We start from the raw sequence: 23,377 nt of genomic DNA on the forward strand, positions 1-23,377 counted from the left end.
GCGAATGACGCAGCCTCCGCCAGTGCCACCGCGCCCCCTCTGTTCGCCACCTTGTGGGACAGGAATGCACGAAATGCGATTGTTAACTACCGTATTCACTCGAAGATAAGTCAACTCCCTATATACTGAACTCGCTGAGAAATGAAATATAATTCAAATATAGGTCGACCCATATCTTGTGGGAAAAAACGAGAAGAAATTCTGAACATGACATGCCCTTATTTACCGTAATCACGGCTACTAAACCTCGGCTGTCGATGCTACAAGCTGAATCCACGTCGAAAATATCAGGGAAGTTGTCCTCATCGGCTGCGTCGCAGGCGTCCCCTGCACTCCAAACGACGTCGTCCGCCGGTGCCATCAAGTGCGTTGGATATGCGGCGTTTCAAGAAGCCAGTCTGGATAATCCGATGACTTGCTTTACGGCGGGAGTGACGGAGGAATGGCGGCCTGTCTGGACAGGCCGCCATCGGAATTTGAACCTGGCAACGTTTAACGTTAGAACGTTATCTAGTGAGGCGAGTCTAGCAGTGTTATTAGAGGAATTAGAGGGTAGTAAATGGGATATAATAGGGCTCAGTGAGGTTAGGAGGACAAAAGAAGCATATACAGTGGTAAAAAGCGGGCACGTACTGTGCTACCGGGGCTTAGCGGAGAGACGAGAACTAGGAGTAGGATTCCTGATTAATAAGGATATAGCTGGTAACATGCAGGAATTCTATAGCACTAACGAGAGGGTGGCAGGTCTTGTTGTGAAACTGAATAAGAGGTACAAATTGAAGGTAGTACAGGTCTACGCCCCTACATCCAGTCATGATGACCAGGATTAAGTCGAAAGATATTATGAAGACGTGGAATCGGCGATGGGTAAAGTCAAAACAAAATACACTATACTGATAGGCGACTTCAATGCCAAGGTAGGCAAGAAGCAGGCTTGAGACAAGTCAGTGGGGGAATATGGCATAGGCTCTAGGAATAGCAGGGGAGAGTTATTAGAATTTGCAAAACAGAATAATACGCGGATAATGAATACCTTCTTCCGCAAGCGGGTTAGCCGAAAGTGGACGTGGAGGAGCCCAAATGGCGAGACTTAAAATGAAATAGACTTCATACTCTGCGCTAACCCTGGCATCATACAAGATGTAGACGTGCTCGGCAAGGTGCGCTGCAGTGACCATAGGATGGTAAGAACTCGAATTAGCCTAGACTTGAGGAGGGAACGGAAGAAACTGGTACATCAGAAGCTAATCAATGAGTTAGCGGTAAGAGGGAAAATAGAGGAATTCCGGATCAAGCTGCAGAACAGGTATTCGGCTTTAACGCAGGAAGAGGACCTTAGTGTTGAAGCAATGAACGACAATCTTATGGGCATCATTAAGGAGTGTGCAATAGAAGTCGGTGGTAACTCCGTTAGACCGATACCAGTAAGCTATCGCAGGAGACGAAAGATCTGATCAAGAAACGCCAATGTATGAAAGCCTCTAACCCTAGAGCTAGAATAGAGCTGGCAGAACTTTCTAAGTTAATCAACAAACGTAAGACAGCTGACACAAGGAAGTATAATATGGATAGAATTGAACATGCTCTTAGGAACGGAGGAAGCCTAAAAGCAGTGAAGAAGAAACTAGGAATAGGCAAGAATCAGATGTATGCGTTAAGAGACAAAGCCGGCAATATCGTTACTAATATGGATGAGATAGTTCAAGTGGCTGAGGAGTTCTATAGAGATTTATACAGTACCAGTAGCACCCACGACGATAATGTGAGAGAGAATAGTCTAGAGGAATTTGAAATCCCACAAGTAACGCCGGAAGAAGTAAAGAACGCCTTGGGAGCTATGCACAGGGGGAAGGTAGCTGGGGAGGATCAGGTAACAGCCGATTTGTTGAAGGATGGTAGGAACATTGTTCTTGAAAGACTATATACACAAAGACCCTATATACACAATGCCTCATGACCTCGAGCGTGCCGGAATCTTGGAAGAACGCTAACATAATCCTAATCCATAAGAAAGGGGACGCCAAAGACTTGAAAAATTATAGACCGATCAGCTTACTGTCCGTTGCCTACAAAGTATTTACTAAGGTAATCGCAAATAGAATCAGGAACACCTTAGACATCTGTCAACCAAAGGACCAGGCAGGATTCCGTAAACGCTAGTCAACAATAGACCATATTCACGCTATCAATCCGGTGATAGGGAAATGTGCGGAATATAACCAACCCTTATATATAGCTTTCATTGATTACGAAAAATCGTTTGACTCAGTCGAAACCTCAGCAGTCATGGATGCATTACGGAATCAGGGTGTAGATGAGCCATATGTAAAAATACTGAAAGATATCTATAGCGGCTCCACAGCCACCGTAGTCCTCCATAAAGAAAGCAACCAAATCCCGATAAAGAAAGGCGTCAGACAGGGAGATACGATCTCTTCAATGCTATTCACAGCGTGTTTACAGGAGGTATTCAGAGACTTGGAGTGGGAAGAATTGGGGATAAAAGTTGATGGAGAATACCTTAGCAACTTGAGATTAGCTGATGATATTGCCTTGCTTAGTAAGTCAGGAGACCAATTGCAATGCATGCTCACTGACCTGGAGAGGCAGAGCAGAAGGGTGGGTCTGAAAATTAATCTGCAGAAAACTAAAGTAATGTTTAACAGTCTCGGAAGAGAACAGCAGTTTACGATAGGTAGCGAGGTACTGGAAGTAGTAAGGGAATACATCTACTTTGGGCAGGTAGTGACCACGGATCCGGATCATGAGTCTGAAATAACCAGAAGAATAAGAATGGGCTGGGGTGCGTTTGGTAGGCATTCTGAAATCATGAACAGCAGGTTGCCACTATCCCTCAAGAGAACAGTGTATAACAGCTGCGTCTTACCAGTACGTACTCACGTATGGGGCAGAAACCTGGAGGCTGACGAAAAGGGTTCTGCCTAAATTAAGGACGACGCAACGAGCTATGGAAAGAAGAATGATGGGTGTAACGTTAAGGGATAAGAAAAGAGCAGATTGGTTGAGGGAACAAACGCGGCCTAATGACATCGTAGTTGAAATCGAGAAAAAGAAATGGGCATGGGCAGGACATGTAATGAGGAGGGAAGATAACCAATGGTCATTAAGGGTTACGGACTGGTTTCCAAGGAAAGGGAAGCGTAGCAGGGGGCGGGAGAAAGTTAGGTGAGCGGATGAGATTAAGAAGTTTGCAGGGACAACATGGCCACAATTAGTACATGACCGGGGTATTTGGAGAAGTATGGGAAAGGCCTTTACCGTGCAGTGGGCGTAACCAGGCTGATGATGATGATGATGATGACGGAGGAACATCGCTAGCTCGGTACTTATGCCAGCTTTGTTGACGAACATACGTAGGCCGAGAGTCTGGTCACGAATATAGGTCGATAGCTCATTTCGGGTAAGACTTTAACGAAAGAGTAAGGAATATATTCGAATAAATACAGTTTTTTATGCGCGTCTATTTTTGTTCCTTTTTTTTTCTGGCAACACAACAGGTGGTTTTCCCTGGCGCCACTCATAGCATCATTACCGCAATACCGAGAGGCTGTTCTTTCGGTAATGCGCCGTAACGGTGGCGAATGACCTTGCGACGTGTTCAGTCAGAGTTTGTTAGAAATTCTCCTACGTCGAGACGATTTCTGTCGGATGGAAAGCGTAAAATACAGTTTTAGGGAAAACAAGTCGGCAGCAAAAGTCCTCACACGTCATCAGAAATTCATTAAGCGAGGTAATACCGGGGCTTACAGTCTCCCTTCACGCGAAGAAGGGACTCCAACGCGTACATGATCAGCTCGTATGTATGTATGTACGTATGTATGTATGTATGTATGTATGTATGTATGTATGTATGTATGTATGTATGTATGTATGTATGTATGTATGTATGTATGTATGTATGTATGTATGCATGCATGTGTGTATGTATGTATGTATGTATGTATGTATGTATGTATGTATGTATGTGTGTATGTATGTATGTATGTATGTATGTATGTATGTATGTATGTATGTATGTATGTATGTATGTATGTATGTATGTATGTATGTATGTATGTATGTATGTATGTATGAAAAAGAATAGCAACATCACAAGGAGAACACCGTCTGCAAGAGTTATTAGAGAGTTTTAGAATAGGGGCCCCAAAGAAATAGCGTCGATGCCACTGCGCATGCGCGAGACGCAAACTGCGTTTGGGTTTTGCGTTGGGGACGCTATTTCACCGATTTAGCGGGAGCCCAAATAGCGGCCCCAAAAGCCTAGCTTTGCGTCCGCAAACATGGCGGCACCCATCGAAGCGACGGCTCTGGCCTAGCACCAGACTGGGTTCGATTCGTGGTAACGCGTGAATTTAGCGATCTAGGAGAAGTGACTACGGTTATCGCTTTCTCTCAACTCGCGTGTGTTATGAAGATTGATTCATCAGACGCCGCTAATTCCGAATTCGATTGTGGATTTTATGCCTCGTAGGCCTAACACGGCTAAGCTTGGCTGGTGAAGGCACGTAAAGTTGGTTTGCTCAGAACTAAGTGTAATTGTTTGCTGCTTACAGAATAACCTCTAAATTGTAATTTAACGCGAATAAACGCAAGTCAAAATTACTATTCCTATCATAAAATGTTATATCTTATTTAATTATTCGTAATAGCTTTTCTTTGACGCCGTAGTGGCGCTGTCAGCGCAAGACGATATCCGCAAACGCGAAGCCCTATTCTAAGCTCTTCACTCCTGCGTGCCCCAACGCTAACACCCGCAAAGCTCTTTGGGGCCCCAAACAATTGGGGCCCCTATTCTAAAACTCTATTGCGATCAGCGCTACCACTGTATGCGGGTATTCATCTGGCCCTTCCAGTAATGTCAGAGTCACTTTGCCACTTGGAAGGGCGATAGATGTCTTAGCGCAGCGTCGCCGTTACACCACCTGAGGTCTGCATGCGTCCGTACTGCCCAAGTTCACTGCCAATTAAGTGACGCTTGTAGGTGGTGGCAACGACAACGCTTGTGTTCTTCGGCATGAGCTTCTGCAGTGTATAGACAGGCTCAGTAGGGTGGAAAGCCGAGCTTGCGAGTTTACTACAGAGGGAAGCGTTAGCGCACAATTTAATCGCGACAGAGAGGCTACCTACTCGGACAGAGTCGCTTGCCACGTGAACTTTGGGCTCGTATTAGCGCTTTGTACGTTATCACTGATTTGCTTGGCCTGTATTCGTAAATCTTCGGGTTGTAACGGAAATTGGTGATTGGTTGGTGGTTCAGACACCCGCCACCCGCGATAGCTATTGGTTTGATAACGACTCAATGGTCATGGTGACTGCGAGTCGCGCACGGCACTTACGTACAAGACAGGTTTTGCGAACACGGGCCTCCTAGCGGCGCGCATAGGTTTTCTCGCGCATGCGCACCTCCACTTCGTATATCTAATCCATAAGTGCCCGCCGGAATGGTGCGCTCTCCTTGGCTCGTCGTGTACCGTTTGATCCCTAATAGTTCCCAAGTAATTTCTTCTTAGCACCTAGCGGTATATACAGGTCGATCGCTAAAATTGACGTAGAACTTAAAAATGATCACCCTGTATATACGCGTACAAGCAATGTCCGCCTATTTGAATAATCTAGCTCTAGGGTTCCGTTGCAGCCTTTGACTTTGGGACCCTCGTCTGTATATTGTCTTTTACCCATTCATTGTATCTAAAGAATAATAAGCTGAAACTGAAGGACTAGAATTACGCTATCTAGCTGATACGGGCTTTTTTTTTTCAAAAATTCTGTAAATTTAAGGAAAAATAGCGATTACCACCGTATAGTTAAAGCGCATACCGAAGCAACAGGGCATATTTCGCGACAGCTGTGCCCACGTACCACGATGTCTACGAGCTTGGGCCAGTCCGGGTACAAGTAGGCGCCCATTCCTCGCATGGAGCCGCGCTGCACCACGCTCGAGAGGAGCAGTGTGAACAGCAGGGCGAACGACATCCACGTCATGCCCATCGCCACCTGCGGCCGCCGCCGGCGGACAGGCGGCGAGATATCATGCACGTTACGCCGGAACAACGACACGAACACTGTTTCGCAAACATGCAAACGCCAAGTCAGGGGTGCTATAACTTTTCTATAGACGTCGTGCAATTTGGCCGTATCGTCCGCCAATTCGCCATCTTGTCTGCTGTGATTGGCCCAGAGAGCTGCCGCGGCTTCTCGTGATAGGCTCAGAATGTCGCCATTAGAGGATTTGAAGATATGACGCTGTACGACTGTGGTCCAGACCACCCCAGATCACTCTTCTTTGCGTCACGCATGTCGCTCCTCGGTGAATCGCGGGAACATCTTATGGTGACGTGCCAGACATCGCTTGCGAAGGCGCAGCCGATTGCCACACGAGTTTCAGTTTGTAGGCGAGCTAACAAATGACTGTCGCAGGTCCTAATTAGATGTACGGGCAGAGTCGTCTACTCCTATAGGGGTAACACGGGAGCGCGCGGCCTTCTGGACCAACTTATTGCAGGTGAGCCTAGAGAGCCAAAGGCGCGGCGTGTCGTCTGGTACTGTGCTGCGTCACCTCATGCTGGCGTCGTAAATTTGCTTACCTCACGGGGCATCGTGCTCGAATTAAAGTATTTCGTATCACCGTACGCAGATCGCCGGGCGCTGTCACCCGTCAGATAACAGACTGCTCAAAAGGATAATGAAGTGCTCGCAAAATACCTGCTCTTTTACGTGTTGTGCGTCTGTGAGGGATTTCTTGGTATGTTTAAGGTGGAGCTGTTAGAACCTCGCTGAGTTTCTCTTGACGTCCACAGCTTCGCCGAGCTGGGAGAGAGAGAGCCGAGAGAGAGCGAAAGCGGAGTATAAAAATAGCAGGGTGAGTGGAGCCTAGCGGGGGAGAAGGAGCGGCGCGGCGGGAACACAGGCGGTGTGACGTCATTGCTGTCCGATAAAAACCCGCATGCTCGCTTCGGCGGATTTCACGAAGCTACCAGGTACACGGCGTCGGTGCAGCGTCTGGCACACGACACGGACGCATATGGCGTCTCAACAAATCGCTTCTGTTGCGGCGGGCATAGAGTTTCCTACAATAATATGGCGGTGGGCGCCTCAAATGTCGCGCCGTCCCAACCGAAACCGTCCACAGAGGAAGATGGCATGGACTTTTCTGAAGCCTTAACTTCCCCCAGTTCCTCCGGTTTCTGGTGTTTGCGATAGCAGAGCCACGCGTAATTTTTGTGACCGTGTTTGTAACAGGTTGAAACAGAGCAACAGAGACGAATGTTACAGCATGAACCTATCGCACAATGTTTTTGACGCTCCCTTTCTTTGCATGTGCACTCTCGCTTTCCTTCTTGGCTTAGTATACATTCCCTGCTCAGCCAATTCATTTATTGCAAAATCACGAACTGCAAACGCCCATCACTTCGATGCTATAGCAATGCAACCGCCCCATTCTAATAACGGATGGCTAAGTTGTATGCAGTAACGAAGTAAATAACATGAAAAAAAAGAGAAACAAGTAGACATTAACGCGCACTGCGTGGGTCACTGACCTGTCTCAGAAAACTTTTCGTCGACTGCATCGCTTTTTCACGTTCAGCACATAATCAATACTGACTGGGCTGAGTAGATATGAACTGAGAAAAGTGAACTGGGCAGTGCAAGCAATGTGCAGAATTACTGTAATGGAGAGGGCAACTTTTTAAGTACAGGGATATTGTTCTGCCACAACATTGCACCGCCTATCCCAGCAAGCTCGAGTGCTTTTCTATGGTCGAGTTTCGAGTAGTTAGTGACGTGCTCCGTCTTTTTTTCGTCACATGCCACTAATCAGTTCGCGACATTCATTTCGTGCTTCTTCGAATAAATAAATAAATAAATAAATAAATAAATAAATAAATAAATAAATAAATAAATAAATAAATAAATAAATAAATAAAATGTTACTCATCATTACGTATCGCCAAAGGCGCACCTTTGCGTAGCTTCGAATGCCTTTGACGATGCTGAGAAACTCCGCAAGCCAGCACAGGCTGATCAGCAGCAGCATGTCCTGGTGCAGGTCGCCGATCTCTTCGATGCCGGAGCTGAGGCGCAATACTTTCTTCCTGGAAACGATGCAATGCAAACGATGTGGCAGCGACTACTAACGAGGTGTCCATAGCTATAATCGAGCTCCAAAGAACTCAGTGGAAAGATGAGCCCAGATCTATTCGGGAACTCAGTGGAAGATGAGCCATTCGGGAATCTGGGTCCGTAATCACGAGGCGTTCTTCCGCTTAAAGCAGTCGTGCCAGCTAGTCGCGATGTAGGACCTATTATTAGCGCAGGCAATCAGCCAATGAAAAGCAGCACTTACGAACGAAAAGCTTTGTGAATTCGGCCCCTGATTGCCAAGTTGTGAACGTCCTTCTACTGGTTTTATTCAACAAAATGTAAAAAAGGGAAAAAGAAAGAAAAAGCAAAACAAACACGTTTCACTGCAAAGGTGGCGAAACGTTAATATTTGGCTTTTGTTTTACATCTTGTTGAGCGCTAAAATGCATGCAGACTGGGAAGATTTATCACTTCGGCGCAAACTGTCGCGCTTATCACTCCTTCACAAGCTTTATAATAACAGTGCCACCCCCCCAGTTCAAACATGTGACAAAAACAAAAAGCTCGAAAAGGCATTACAAAAAAAAAAATACTGCACAATTAAGCATAAATAAAATACCGAATAAATATTAAATTTCGTTGGTATAGTGGTTTAGCTTGTCAGAAATTTGCGCGGTCGGAACGCATGACATTGTTATCCAGTAAATAGTTCCGAAGTGTTATTGCGTGAGGAAAAATACTTCTTTTCACAGGGAACCAATGGCTCGTTAATGATAATTTAATAGAAAGGATCCCGACACTGCAGGATAAACCTACTGTCGCATACTCCTCATATAACATGCGTTCGAGAAAAAAAAAATACTTTTCTTGCACCCCGCGACCCGATTTCATTTTCTCAAGCGAAATATATTTGCCTGCATGCCAAATTACATATTGCCGAGTCAAATCACAAAGGCGACGTATATGGTAGATGTTTTGGTTTCGCCTTTGATGTGATTACGATCACTAGCACTTCGCTTCCTGGCAATAGCGACGTGCAGCTTAATAAAGGTTACGTTCTACAAAGAAACGCGAAGGCTCTGTCGTATGAACACGTTGGCACAGCGCAAGGAAGTCTTCCTCACCAGATAGTCAGCGTCGTCCACACTCACATAAATTAGTGAGGGCATGTAGAAAAATCACCGCCCAAGTACTCCGTACACATGGTTAACCAGCTGCCCGGTGTTTATCAGTGGGTTCATCCCGACGGCTTATTAAACGACGGCTTGGTAGGCTGCCGGATCCTCGGTATACTGCTCGCGCTCGGCTGCACGAGCCTGTTCTGGTGCCCGGGCTGCAGCATCGGCACGGCGTAGACGAGCTCGTTCTCGTTTCTGCTCGCGGCATTCTTGATCGAAAGCTGCCTGCTCCTCAGGAGTACCTACGCCGCGTGGCGTATACCCATTTCGGAGCCGGAGAAAAACTGCTGCGCGCGCGCTCAGCTGTCACGGAGAGCAACGACTACTGGCGCAGCCAATAGCGCGCCTGTCTTTCTCTTTCTATCTTTTTTACGCGCATGCGCATGTGGTTGCGCCGGAGGAGCTTTCGGTGTACAGGCGACAGACGGACGAATCGGCTGGCCACATACTAGCTTCGCTGTAGAAGAAATAAAAATCACATTGCCCAGCCCGTCCATACTCACAGCAGGAACTGCTCGGTGGAGGTCTGCGTGCCGTTGACGCACGTGCTGTGTACGGCGTCGTACTCGGCGCCGGGAACCATTACGGTGCCCCCGCCAGCCGAGCCCGAGTGGATCATCAGGGCGTCCTTGTCGGTGTAGTTGTGCGAGGAGTACTTGCGCGCCAAGGTGACGTTGACGCGGAAGCAAGGCACCTGCGCGTTCAAAAGACGACGCCAGGACAGCGAGAGCCCTACTTAATTCGAAGGCTACCGCCCTGTGTTACACGGAGAAAACAAAGCTTGGCGACGGGCGTGCGAAGGATGTGTCCCATGTTAAGTTTATGTCAAGTGACGAGGGCCAGGCTCGTAGATAGAGGAAGAAGGAACGCGAAGACGGAAGGAAAGACCGAGTTGAAAAATAAAACGACGAAGAGTCTAGAAATACGGCAAGAACTTAGTACCTTTAGTGGCGACATCTGGTCGCGAAAAGAGTTTTTTTCGTGTCCCCGACAGAACTAATCCCGTGTTCGGAACAGGCGTACACCCACAATGGCTATCATATTTCATGAAGGCTGCAGGCACACCGAAAGCTGCCCCACGTTCACGTCGGAAAGGTCGGCAAGGTTTGACTTCCCGAAGCAGCAGGGACACCGTAGGGAAGGTCCTAGGCTTTACTTTGACGGCGGGATTCGTTAATGCGCCGTATGCTAGCGTTTTCTTTTTTTTTTTTTTTTTTTACATTCTGCCCCTCGTATTGGAATGCGGTCGCCGCGGCCGGTATTCAATCCCACGACACCGTGTTCATGCAAGCCAGAACGCCATAGCCCACCGGGACATGTACAGGAAACGTTTTTTGGTTGTCGCCCTAAGTGACCACCGTGCGAGGCCGATATTGTCCTGGACACCGTCTTGGCCTTTATCGACAAGGCGAGGCTTTAATGACGCCATCCAAATGCGTTGCCCTTCCCCATATAATCCCTGCTTCCCTCCGTCCATGGATGACTTCATGTTAAGAGTGGTGCCAAAAAATAAAAAATCATACGCCTTTATTTTTTCTAACATTTCAATAACAGATTTATCTTGCGATCAGTTGTACGGTCGGCGGAAAGTTTTCATTTTTCCGGAGAAGGGGGCTGCTGGGGCCCGACCAATATATATATATATATATATATATATATATATATATATACCCTTTAATAACAGCTGCAGTTGGAGAAACTACATATGACCTGGAACAATTCACTGAAGTGACGGCTTTATATGAGTAATTACAAGACCTCAATTGTAGGAGACAGTCCAAGGTGCGAGGGCTTGAGCCCCTCGCCTCACCAAGAGACTGGCGTCTCTTGGTTGAGCCATACGACAAGCGGATTTGATCAGTTAATCACGTTATGGACATACATGTGTTTGGTGCGTATTGGGTGGCACAAATACACATCAACGATAAAAGTCATGTAACGCCTTCTAAAAGTTGTAATACTCATGGATACAATCAAGAAATCTTTTCCTGACGAAAGGTCATTTGAGAAGATAAGACATCACATATAAATAAAGTACACAATAATACAATTTCTGAACACAACCTCTGACTAGAATTACTAGCATAAAGCAACGTGTTCATGACTTTATAAAGACAGTAGTTTATATAGTTACTTATCAAAGCGTGTCTCATGCCATTGGTTTAACTTATTTCCCGGCGGGGGAATAAGGGATCACAGGCTAATAAATGATCAAGTGCAAAAATAAACAACCACATTAACAAATAAGTGAATAAATAATAAGACAGAGCGATACCTCAAAAGCGTGAAAAGGCACGAGTGCAAGTAGAAAGAGCGTGGATTGCGTTTTTGAGCAGCTGAGAAAGCATATGAAGAATCCAAATTATTAAGGAAAATGCACAGCATTGACTAGGGAGTTTTATAAGTTACACCCTTGCGTAACCAAAAGGCCTCACCCTGCTTGCGCTGTTATGTACCCCATTTTCTTTGCCTTCTATAACTCTTCGAGTTGTTAATCAGCGAGGTGGTTTGCTTGAAGCTCGCCTCAGTTACCTGAAACTTCCCTCACTGCCTCCTCGCCTCATATTAGCACCTGCTAACTTTTGCCAACTGAATACCTCATGTATGCCTTACTGTAGAAGGAGCACACTAGTTCTGTAAAACTGGCGCCCTGGTACGGAACGGGTCAGAGCTATATGAGATAGCTCCCAACTTCTATCAAGACTTATCGCCACGCAAAGTTCATGAAGGCACACACCTCCATTAGAACGAGAGCGACCAATTTTCCGAATCAGTCAGTTATGTCGAATCAGTCAGGCGCACGTTTTCTCTTAGTCTGCAGTGACTGCGCTTGGCTGTCCCTGCGCCTAAGGAGCACTACATACGCGGGTGGCGCACTTTATTTTGGAGATAATGATCTGCGCCGGGTTCAGTTAAGTTTGCAGTCCGAGATGCTAGTCCCTTCGCGTGAGCTGTCTCGCCGCGCGCCTAGTGTTGTGTTTCCGCTGGTGCTTATACGGTGGTAAATACGCTTTCTTCTCAGCGTCAGACGGGTTCTGGCGAAATACCGATATAAGCGACGTGCCCACTGTTAGCTTTGTCGTTGGTGCTCGTGCCGCGTTTCTAGCCGGTGCACATTGCGAAGTCCGCGCGCGCAGTCGAAGCGAGCTCGACGCAGGTTTTCTATTTCTCGTTTTGTTTGTCGCCGTCGCCGTGATGTTCCCTATATAAAGTCCAAAAGCCATGTTAATGAGCGACCCATACATCGTGGGCGCGAGAAAAAGCACGTAACAGTGGGCCGAAAAGGCGGCAGGTTTCATGGGAATTATCTTCCCAAGCGCTCAATATTCGGGTTAGTTGGAGGTCACGTGATCAAACGCGCGCTTGGGAAGGAGATGTGCGCGTCTTCTCTTCTATCCCTGCCGTATATCTGGGAATTACTGCGCGCGGCTGATGTTTAGGTGGCTCGCGAACCGTATCTAGTTGCTAGTAAACATTGGTGGGTGCAATGATTAGGGCGAGCAGAGATGGGTGCTAACTTCATGCGTCTTTCTTTCCGGGCTGTCCTTCCGCGACCACAGTATTGCAGATCGCGTATAGTCAGAGAGAGAGTTCAGAGAGAGTGGTAATTGGAGATCGCTGAAAGAGGCCGTCCTGTAGTAAACATAAACAATAGGCAGATGATGATGATGATGAATCTAATTTGCCGAGTCGCGATGAATATCGCAGTTGTACGGACCATTCTCCCCCGCAACCCGCCATGGTTGCTTACTTAGTGGCTATGGTGCTGGGCGAGGTCGCGGGATCAAATCCCGGCCACGACAGCCACATTTCCATGTGGCGAAAACGGCTGTGTACTTAAATTAAGTGCACAATAAATAACCCCAGGCGGTCAAAATTTCCGGAGTCCCCCACTACGGCGTGCATCGTCAGATCGTGGTTTGACACATAAAACCCCATAATTTAATATTTGTCGCCTCCGCTGCCGGCGTTCTTCACAGTGTCAGCGTTGTGACAGAGAGTGCTGCAGTTTACTTGGTCCGTGCATTACACTATGCTTGTTATTTTAATTAGTAAGTGAATGTTTACTACAATGTACATGGCCGCGGGTATAACTAACTTATAGACTCGTGTAAGGGCCGTACTTTCACGTCATGATTTTGACGAGCCTTACATGGGACTGGGTCATTTGACCTAATTTATCCAGCTACGTGTATGAAATCCGCAGTAAACCTTCGCGATCGCCTCCTCTCGCCATATAGTAGCGACGCGCTAAAGTACGCTGCGCGCAAAAAAATTCCTTGTTGAGCGTGATCGAAACCAGCGCACCGAACGCGATTACTATTGCTTCTCGATTGGATTTCTTTTTAATATTGGCTGTCAAGTTGGCGGTGCGGCCCTTACAAGTGTGCGGCCCTTACACGGATTTACACAGGAAAAATTTTCCTTCGTGTAATTGTCTTGTACTTCGCTATCACTAACACTGCATCGCCTTTCCGGCGAAACTGCGGTATCTCTCTCTCTCTCTCTCTCTCGCTTTTACTGTGAGTCCGAGCATAAGCGCTGTTGCGCATGATTGCTATTGATTTTGATTTCGAGTGAATCTGGCTATATGTATATATATATATATATATATATATATATATATATATATATATATATATATATATATATATATATATATATATATATATATTGTTACGTGTGGAAAAACAGATGAAAGAGGCTATATACAGGGTATTTACCAGGGTGTGTGTGTATGTGTATATATATATATATATATATATATTTCAAGGAAAAGTTCTGTAGGTCCGGTGCATAGGTAGTTGAATAAACGAAGGAGCACACTTACGAAAATTCCATTATTAATGTTGTAACGTTTCGGCCGTGGCACGGCCTTCGTCAGGCCGTGCCACGGCCGAAACGTTACAACATTAATAATGGAATTTTCGTAAGTGTGCTCCTTCGTTTATTCAACTATATATATATATATATATATATATATATATATATATATATATATATATATATATATATATATATATATATATATATGTGTGTGTGTGTGTGTGTGTGTGTGTGTGTGTGTGTGTGTGTGTGTGTGTGTGTGTGTGTGTGTGTGTGTGTTCACCTCGCTTCAAATTGCTTTGCGTGATTTTTTTTTATCCTGAAAAAAAAAACTGCAGACTTCAGTGACCCCTCCTGCAGAGTGTTTTATTAACGGCGTGTGACATGCAAGCAAATGATGTGTGCCTCAGTACTGATTCTCTGTCCGCAGTCGGCGGTGTTAACGACTCATGAAAAGAAAGATACTATTCTAATAATTTACGACATTCATTAGGGATGGAAACATCGCCACTTGCATACATATGTCAAAGCATGGCAACGGCAGTACAAGCGCGCATGCACTCCGAGCCTGGTGAAAATCACTCCTCGCAGGTGTCACATAAGTGACGCGATAAGTGAACTTCCGATCTCCAAGCCACGCCGAACTTTGGATGCACTTTGTAAGAGCACCAGGCTTCCTCAGACGCTACTGGAACCCTCGATATCTATCTGCCCTTTACTTGTATAAAGAGTCTTACTAGGACTGGTGCACGTAGAGAAGGAGTTTTTTTTGTTTTGTTTTTTTTTTGTTTTTTTTTGTTCTTCGAGCTGTGTCGGTTTTACAAAGAGCGACTCTGTTCTCCAGCACGTTTGACTTCTAGGCCCAGAGGCTCTTACTAAAGAATGATTTTTTTAACCCTTGTATTTTCGGCGCCGTGTGAGGCAGAAAATTTTCAGGATGCTCACATCCTCGTTCAACGTGAGATCAGCAGCAGCTGCGGCGTTCCAGAGAAGCAATCGAGCAGCCAAAGTACTCACGTTCCTGTAATCCTTTTCAAAGCAGTTGGCGTCGCTCCAGTTGTTCTTGCAGGTGGTCCATGGAAGCGTTGACGAGAAAGAATGGAAAAGGTAGAAAGCGCCGTGGGCGATGCTCGCTATGTAGTTCAAGCACGAGGCCAGGTTGACGTACAGCATGGTCCAGCCGATACCTATAGGCCAGCGGATAAGTGAGGCAAGGAAGGGTAGACTGACAGGCTATAATATAACCCGTATAGCTGGTTCACGAACAGAAAAAAAAATCAGAAATGTAAAAAATAAACAGCAACGAGCGAAACAATGGGCACGCAGAGGGGCGAGTCAGTGCAAACTTCTTTCTGAGACGAAAAATTACGAGCAAGCACTTGACGGATGTTAAAATGTTAATTCCACAGTCATGCGCTATGTGGCGCCGAAGTTTATTTCTCTGTATGGAAACGAAAATGTCCGTGGAGATTTACTGATACGGAAAGAAAGAAATCGGGAGAGAAGATTTGTATGATATCAGAAAGGGCAATCAATGCATTGCTCTTCGCGGCCTGAGCTTGCTGCCTGAGACGAAAAAGAAAGAAATAAACCTACCTGAGCAAGTATTCGGAACAGGATGACGCATGTGTCTTCTAGAGTAAAGGTCTGGAGACGACTAGCACATCGCAACGGAATGTCAAGCTATTCACCTAGCAAGTGCCGAAGGCATGCAACGTCCAGCTCACAAAGCGCTTCGATTCAAAGCGAATGGAAGCATTAACTGGTCAGCAGTTGAGATAAGCAAGAGACATTTAGAGTATTGGTGGAATAAAAAGGGGAAGAAATTGACAGAATCGGGGTCTTTACTACGAATATATGGATAGAGGTTTTAATGAAGAAAGAAAAAATAAATAAGGAGAGGTGGGCAAAATGGCAGACTGCCATACATTTAGTAAAACCTGCATCAACCAAACAGGCTAGGTGTTTCGTGGTCACCGTCCCTTTTCTAAGGGGATTTCAGATCGTATCATCCTCATCAGCAGCAGCCGTCGCTCCAGCCCCAAACAGACGAGGCAGCCATGCAAATACAAGAAGCCTTGGGATTTAACAGCAGCCAAGGTAAGCGTATTACGACAAAGGTAGAGATAATCAAAAGGAGGCTGAAGGTTTTGTGAAGGGATATAGATTTGTCACGGTAAGACGGACGCATAGGTCAGACGAAATTACGGTTATGACAAGGTGCCAGCCTGCCTGTCCTGCGGGCTGTATGCCTGTCCTGCCTGTTTAAACTGCCTGCCTGTCTGTTCTGCCTCAAAACAATCAACATAAGGAATCTGCCAACGCTTCGTAGCAGAACCAATGCAATCGCTTCATATGTATGCAGAACCAATGCAATCGTCGATATGCGCGCCGCATATATACAAGGCCGCGGACAGAAAACAAATTACAAACCAAGGAGAGAGCGCTCTCCGACCTCGTCGAAAATAGTGTTGTCACCTTTGCCGAGAGAAAAAAAAAAGTTCATGCAAACAAGATGACGCCGAATACACGAACATTGCATGACTGAAATTTATCGCAAGGCGCACCCGTCGATCACGCGGTCTCAGGTTGTGCGAGGGCAGGATAACGAAAAGTGTGCGTTCGTTTAGCTCATGTGGCCAGAATGGTGCATAAGCGCCGACAGTGGGAGATCGCCGAGAAGAGGTGTTATATGTAGAGAAGAAAGTTACGGGGGGGGGGGGGGGGGGCACCGAAAGCTTAGAAGAAGGAAAAAAATAAGGAAGGAAGCGAGAAGATGAATTGTTCAGTCTCGCAATACGAAGGTGAAAAGTTTAAGAAATTAGGAATGAACGAGCTTGTGATGCCGATTGCAATGCTCCAATTTAGGGAAAATTGGAAAACCGGCAGATGACGTGCCGGTTTATCGGAGTGGAACCGGCCGCCGGGAGCGCGAGAATAAAGAAAAAAAACTGGCTGGGCCTGTATAGGAAACAAGTGAGGTGGCAACCATGTCTGAAAAGTGCTTCTCACCTGTACTACCGACGCGACGCTTTCCTGGCAACAGTTATCAGCTGAGCTAGCTGGCTCGTACTTTACGGCAAATGAGCGGACACTTATTTCGGCAGGACAATTCAGCGATGTGCGTGGATCGTCCTCCTTCCGTTCTGCCAAAAAAATAGGCGTTTGCCGACTTCCCGAAAAGCTTTCTCGAACCTTTAATCAGCCCCATTCGCTCCATTCTTGTAAACACTGCTGCGGCAGAAGCGATGTCCTGCACAGTTGTGGTTATATGGCTCCGTCCGTCTTGGCGCTGTCTCGTATGTGTCAAGTGTAAGCGAACTCGAAGTCGCCGCCCTTACAAAAATTAGTTTAGACTGTCTATAGAAAGTGTATAGACTTTTTACAGACGACCTTGCCTTTCTATAGATTTAGTCTTTTGTCGATACAAGGTCTACAGACTGTCTGTAGACTTTCTATAAAGATATGCTTGTAAGGGCTATAGCCCAAACAGCGAAGCGAACGTGACGGAGTACCCCTGGCGGTTGGCGCGGAATCCAGGGCGTATATACGTAAGCCCACCTTTGGCCATGGGGAATCCGCCGAAGGCACTCGGTACAGCGAGGCTGCTGAATTGGCCCAGGAAGACTTCGAGGTGCACCATGGGAAACGCGACGACGACCATTAGGAGCAGGTACACCATGATGAAGACCACTGCATGCACGGAAACGATCTCGGCAAGTGCGTCACGTTCTTCACGTGCACGAAGGACGCGCGCATTCGACCGCTCGTAATTCACTAGTGAATCAATCCTGGCGTCACCTGATTCGTCAGACGTTCAAGCCTACAGATAGGCCTCACTGCGCAGGCGCGATAAACGGAAATTGTATATGCAGCCGCATGGACCGCGATTAATAACAGCTGCGGATCGTTTCCATCCGCGCGGACGGTTTCCTTCTGTTAGGTGGCGTATGAACAGCTGTGTGTCACTGCTGGTAGCACTCACCGATGCCCGCTTAAGTCAAATAACTAAACTGTTGATGAAAACAGAAACTAAATTGTGGAGTTTTAACTTCCCGAATCTGGACGCGATGAGGGACGTCGTGGTGGCGGCTTACCGGAATATTTCTGACCCTGCATGATTATCTCTTAACGTGCACCTAAAACACGGTACACGCGAGCATTCTTTTTTACCATTGCGCCCCCTTTCGGAATGCGGTATCGAACCCGCGACCACGCGATCAGGAGCGAATCGCCATGTAGCCACTGAATCACATATAGAAACACCTGGGAAACGCAAGCACGCGGTGCAACGATGAACCAATTTATAGTTATAAGCTGTTAAATAAACATGTTCCCATTCGTTTCCGCTGCCCCTTGTTCGCTTTTTTCTCTGTACACGCGTGAAAAACAAGTGCATTAATAACTTGCTTCTGAGAAAGAGAGGAAAAAAAAAGAACCCCGTCCGTGTAACGACGTTGCCTTTGAAATCTCGTTCCCTGGAATCCTTGCTTACAAGTTCCTACATTTGGCAGCGTCAGCAACACATTTACTCCGCGACAGTTGGATCGTGGCAGGAAACAGCGCGTGGCGCACGTGAAGGCCTCGGCAATCCGTCCTTTATACATTTGATTCCGAATGTTGCATAAAAAAAAATACGAGAACTAAAAAAAAAAAACATTTATTGTTAGGAGCTTATGTGGCGACCACGGAAGATTTATGGCCACTTAGTGCGCAGAGAAAAAGAAAGACAGGAAAATAGTGACGGAGAAAGAAAATGAATCATTGTTTGCACGCAAAATTCAGATGAAGAAAAGAGAAAAAAGACAGAATTTTTTTTTCTGCAAATCTTTGTACGGTAACTACCCAAATACCTTGATTTAAAAATATTCTTTTTTTTTTTGTTGATAATGAAATACAAGAGGTTTCTTTTTCTTTATTTTCGAATAGAATTGGTCTCTACAGTGAAAAGCGATAATCTTACATTGTGCGAGTTCAGTTTGGCTAGTTTACTTGGTATCCTAGATTAAGATATGTGCGCAGCTTCACCACCCACGTAAGTGCATGGGCAGACAGGTATCATACGCGTGAGCCAATTGGCCTTAATTTTTGGAGAAGGTACAGCTGATCTACGGTCCGGTCATGCCACTCAAAGCATGGCCATATATACTGGTAGAGTTGACGGTTCGATATATCGCTTAGTGCTGGGTGCCTTGTCACTTCTCTTATGTTTTGTGTAGCGCGATTTTGTAATATTTATACGACCCATTGTCTACAACCGCATCACCGCATCATGCGGTGATGCGGGCATGTCATAGTATGATACGTATGTATCATACTATATGTCATAGTAGTAGGATACTATATGTCATAGTAGTAGGATATCATAGTATGTCATAGTAGTAGGATACGGGCATGTCATAGTATGACATGCCCGTATCCCTGAAAATTGTAGGTAGGACACGGAAGTGCGAAATGACGCAATACGCTATTAACAGGATGTTTAAGTGAAACTATACAGAAAAAAAATGAGAAACAAAGCCGAAAAAGAAAAGAGAAAACGTGGTATTGTCACTGACAGGCACGTACGCAAGATTTTCTTTCGGGGGGGGGGAGGGGGGGGGGGCTACCCAAGGTAACTTTTCTATGCAAGTGAGGAGGGCGTGCAGCTTTACTAGTACAAATGTAAATAACGCCCACCATTCGCCATAAAGACGCGTAAACCCGCAAAAGAGAAATGACGTAAGGTGTATCTCGTAGGTACACCTTTGAGATACACCTCTCCTTTACTTTTCGAACGAGGAACTACGTCAAATGGATTCACGCAGGAAGGAATCGTAAAATAGAGATTACTATGGTGGAGTACAACTTAAAAAAAAAAAAACAGCAGTTGGCAACCAAGGCACGCGGACCGCGCGGGGTTGTGTTACTCCGCCAGCCAATCACAGAAGCAAACAAAATCCTCGTCATGCGGCATTTTCAAAATGGCGTCGTACTTGATACCTCCAGAGCGTCTGCTGTTCTTGAAGAGTCTTTTCATCAGCGGAAGCAATGAGGTGTGCAACAGACATGGACAACGTGTATGGGGCCTGGGCATTTCACTCTTCAAAAGTCTGCGGTACAGTTCATTTCACTGCTGAATCCGTTTTACTCATGAAACTTCACTGCCAACTGAAGCGCAACTTGAGAGTAAATAGTTGCAGCTAAGCAAGCATTTTATTTCAATTCAATAAAGAATTAGGCTTTCACCGTTCCACTGCAATAGACGAGTGAAAACGTACAAAATTATGCGCTAATAACTTTATTTTTGTGGTTACCGCCTTATTTAGGTACCAGGAAAAGTTTGAAGTACGAATTATTTGCAGCCTCGCGGAGTGGCTGGTGGTTATGAGGGCGTAGGCGGGGCTTCACTGCAGATTTAAGTTGTATCCGACTATAGTAGCGTTTTTTCATTTAGCTCTGGAAGAATTATAGAGAAATAAATATTTGCGGAACAATGACAGTTATTTTTCACCCCTCGTTTACTGCTCTACCAAGTGCCACAACCGACTGGTATTGTTATTTGGGAAGTTGCGTAACGATGCGTGACCGCCAGTCTCGTATAACCTCGTAGAGCGCAGGACGCTGCGGTTTTAGACGTCCTGCGCCCACCGCGGAAGGTTAGAAAAACACCCACTTAAGCACAGCAGAGAAGTGGCTACGTCAGGTGGCTCGACTGGTAACTGTAGACGCGTCATTCAAAACACACGGAATTGTTCTCCGCTTCCGGTGGCGTTTTCTCTACTTCCTTCTTAAATAAGATTATGTCGATCCATAAATATTTTCATGAACAACAGTTAAATGTTTTAATTTTCGCTTTTCTTGCCTGTTTGGCTGTTGCCTTGACTCTCTCCCTTAGTACATCGCATAATTTCTCAACTCCTTGCGACTCTTGTTTCCAGTTGCCAATTCTGCACGAAAAGTGCTGTACAATTAGGGAAAAACCAGGCGAGGTACGTAACGGGTTATACTCATATTGCTTATGGATTAAGGGTTATTGCAGGGTTTGATGATGGACGCTGTTTCGCGTGATTTTATTTTCCACCTTATCTAACCCATATCGCGGGTATATGGTTCGGAAGATCTGCCAGCGTCGCGGCCAGCCGTCACTCGAGCAAATAATGAAGCGAAAGGAAAAGTTAAACGCAACTGGCATTTTCTCAGGCCGCAACTCATTCCACGAGCATACAGACCAGCTGTCCGCGAACCGAACCACTTTCCTGGTCCCTTGCATGAGTCTAAACAAAGAAGGTTGAACTGTGTGTGTAGTGATTTTTGGTAAGAATAGTACGTACGATGCGAAGCAACAGCGATGCGCGTGACCGTTGAATAGATGGTGACAACTTAACGCATCTTGAGTTAATCGCGCGGGCACCGAATCGATGAGAAAATTGGCCTTCACACCCCAGTAGACGCCAATAACTACCGCCATCCAAAGGAGTGAAAACGGCCGCAAAATGTTGACCGCCGAATAGCTGTCAAGACTCAACATTGATTTGGCGGTGCTTTAGGAATGTGTGTGAGGAGTGGTGGCATGGGCGTGGGGGCAGGGGGGCGGCAGCCCCACCCCCCACCCCCGCCCTGGGTACGTGCCTGGTGAGGACTCTCGCGGGGGGCGTTGGACCAGATAAAGTAGCGACGGCGCGCGTCCGTCGGTCCTGTGGTGACAGCGGATACCTATCGGCGAGACGACGCAACTTCCGTTAGAAGTTCACAAGAATGGCTTGGTGGGCTAGATGGTAAAGCGGGTCAGTCAGAACCACGGTATACATTATATCTTACACCGTGGTTAGAACGCAAGGGGCCGTATAATGAAACGATCACTTTCGGCGATACTATCGCGTTAGCCATCGGGGCACTAATTGGCTGTTTTAGCGGAACGGATGAGCTGATTGGCTGGGGAATACGTCCCCAGCGGCGATAGTATCGCCGTCAGGCGCACGCTGATTGGCTGGCCGGTAGAGCGAAATCGAGTGACGTAGTGCTCGACCAGCCAATCAGCTCATCCGATTTTGCTAAAACAGCCAATCAGCGCGTGCCGATCGTGAAGGCGTGGTCAAAGCGATAGTATCGCCGAAAGTGTTTCAGAATACGGCCCCAGGTGAGAGCTTGCGTGTACAAGAAACGCGCGGATGACACAAGCAACCAGACAACAGCGTCTGACGCGGCGTCGCGTCACCGTATCTGCTCCTTGAGGCAATGCCCTCTCTCCTATGCTCTTCCCTCACCACGGTTACCTACTTTCGCGCGTCACTCAATCATTTCGGATTTCCCGCAAAGCATCTGTTGCTGCACCAACGGGAGATAGAACCTTTTCTGTTTAGTAACGCAATGAACGGGGATACTTGGTGGACGTTCATGATTGTAGTACGCTTAGTGTTACCCTGACGGCACTAATAAACGAAGGAAGAAGACGCGGACGTAATGCGCCACGTACCTCCGCGTCTTGTTCCTTATTTTCGTCCATTAGTGCCGTCAGTGTAACACTTAGCGCAATACAATCACGAACCTTTTCTGTCTTGAAGTTGCGTCGTACCGCCGATAGGTAGCTGCTTCCGTCACAGGACCGATGAACGCGCGCTGTCGGTCTTTATCTGGCCGATCGCGTCTCGCAAGCAAGCCGAGAAGTATCCCCCACCTAAAAAGTATATGTACATCTTATACCGTGACCGAGGCACATGCATAGAAAGAACGCTTCTCTCATGAACGCAGGAGAGGCGCGGTGACAAACATTCATTGAAGTTCAAGAATAAGTCCGACGATTACTAAAGTCGCGACAAAATGCCAATTCTGACTTACTGCTCGTGCAAAATCAACTTCTGTTGCATCAAATGAAACGCTCTCTGATAAATTCCAAATGCATCAGAAGATAGTAAGAGAAAGATTCTAGCCTCGTATATGGGTGGTGTATTATACGATATATAGATTACGTTCACTTTAGGCTTAATGGGTCGATTGCGACACCCCAGGCGGCAATGTCAAGGCGCCGATGGCGCCACCTGGTTCCGCACAGGAGAAATTAACGGGAGTTCGAAGTAGGTGCTTCGCTCGTGTGCTTCTCTTGCTCCGTGTCGTCGAACGCTGCGACACCCTTGCCATGTTCTACTGAGCCGTTCGCGCAGCCCATGCCGAGGACTACAACACTACGGTATGCTTTGAAACCCGGTTAGAAAATGACAGGTTGCGAGCGTCGGTGGTATCGTTCGGTGACGCGTATGGCGCGCCCGCCTCCTCTATCCAAGTCGCCGTGC

General features: G+C 46.5%; 1 protein-coding gene across 2 annotated transcripts in view; it reads right to left on the reverse strand.

Annotated features, from left to right (window-relative positions):
- LOC126537905 (sodium-dependent noradrenaline transporter-like) overlaps nt 1-23,377 on the reverse strand; it is a 69,383-nt gene that overhangs the window by 44,840 nt on the left and 1,166 nt on the right. For both annotated transcript variants that reach the window (XM_050185008.3, XM_050185009.3), the window contains exons 2-6: nt 17,670-17,801; nt 15,126-15,295; nt 9,785-9,975; nt 7,982-8,114; nt 5,881-6,015 (exon numbers count right to left, since the gene is read on the reverse strand). In XM_050185008.3, coding sequence (XP_050040965.1) covers nt 5,881-6,015; nt 7,982-8,114; nt 9,785-9,975; nt 15,126-15,295; nt 17,670-17,801 — 761 coding nt within the window. The remainder of the gene's footprint in view (nt 1-5,880; nt 6,016-7,981; nt 8,115-9,784; nt 9,976-15,125; nt 15,296-17,669; nt 17,802-23,377) is intronic.

The sequence above is a fragment of the Dermacentor andersoni genome, chromosome 4 (assembly GCF_023375885.2).
Source record: "Dermacentor andersoni chromosome 4, qqDerAnde1_hic_scaffold, whole genome shotgun sequence".
NCBI lineage: Eukaryota > Metazoa > Arthropoda > Arachnida > Ixodida > Ixodidae > Dermacentor > Dermacentor andersoni.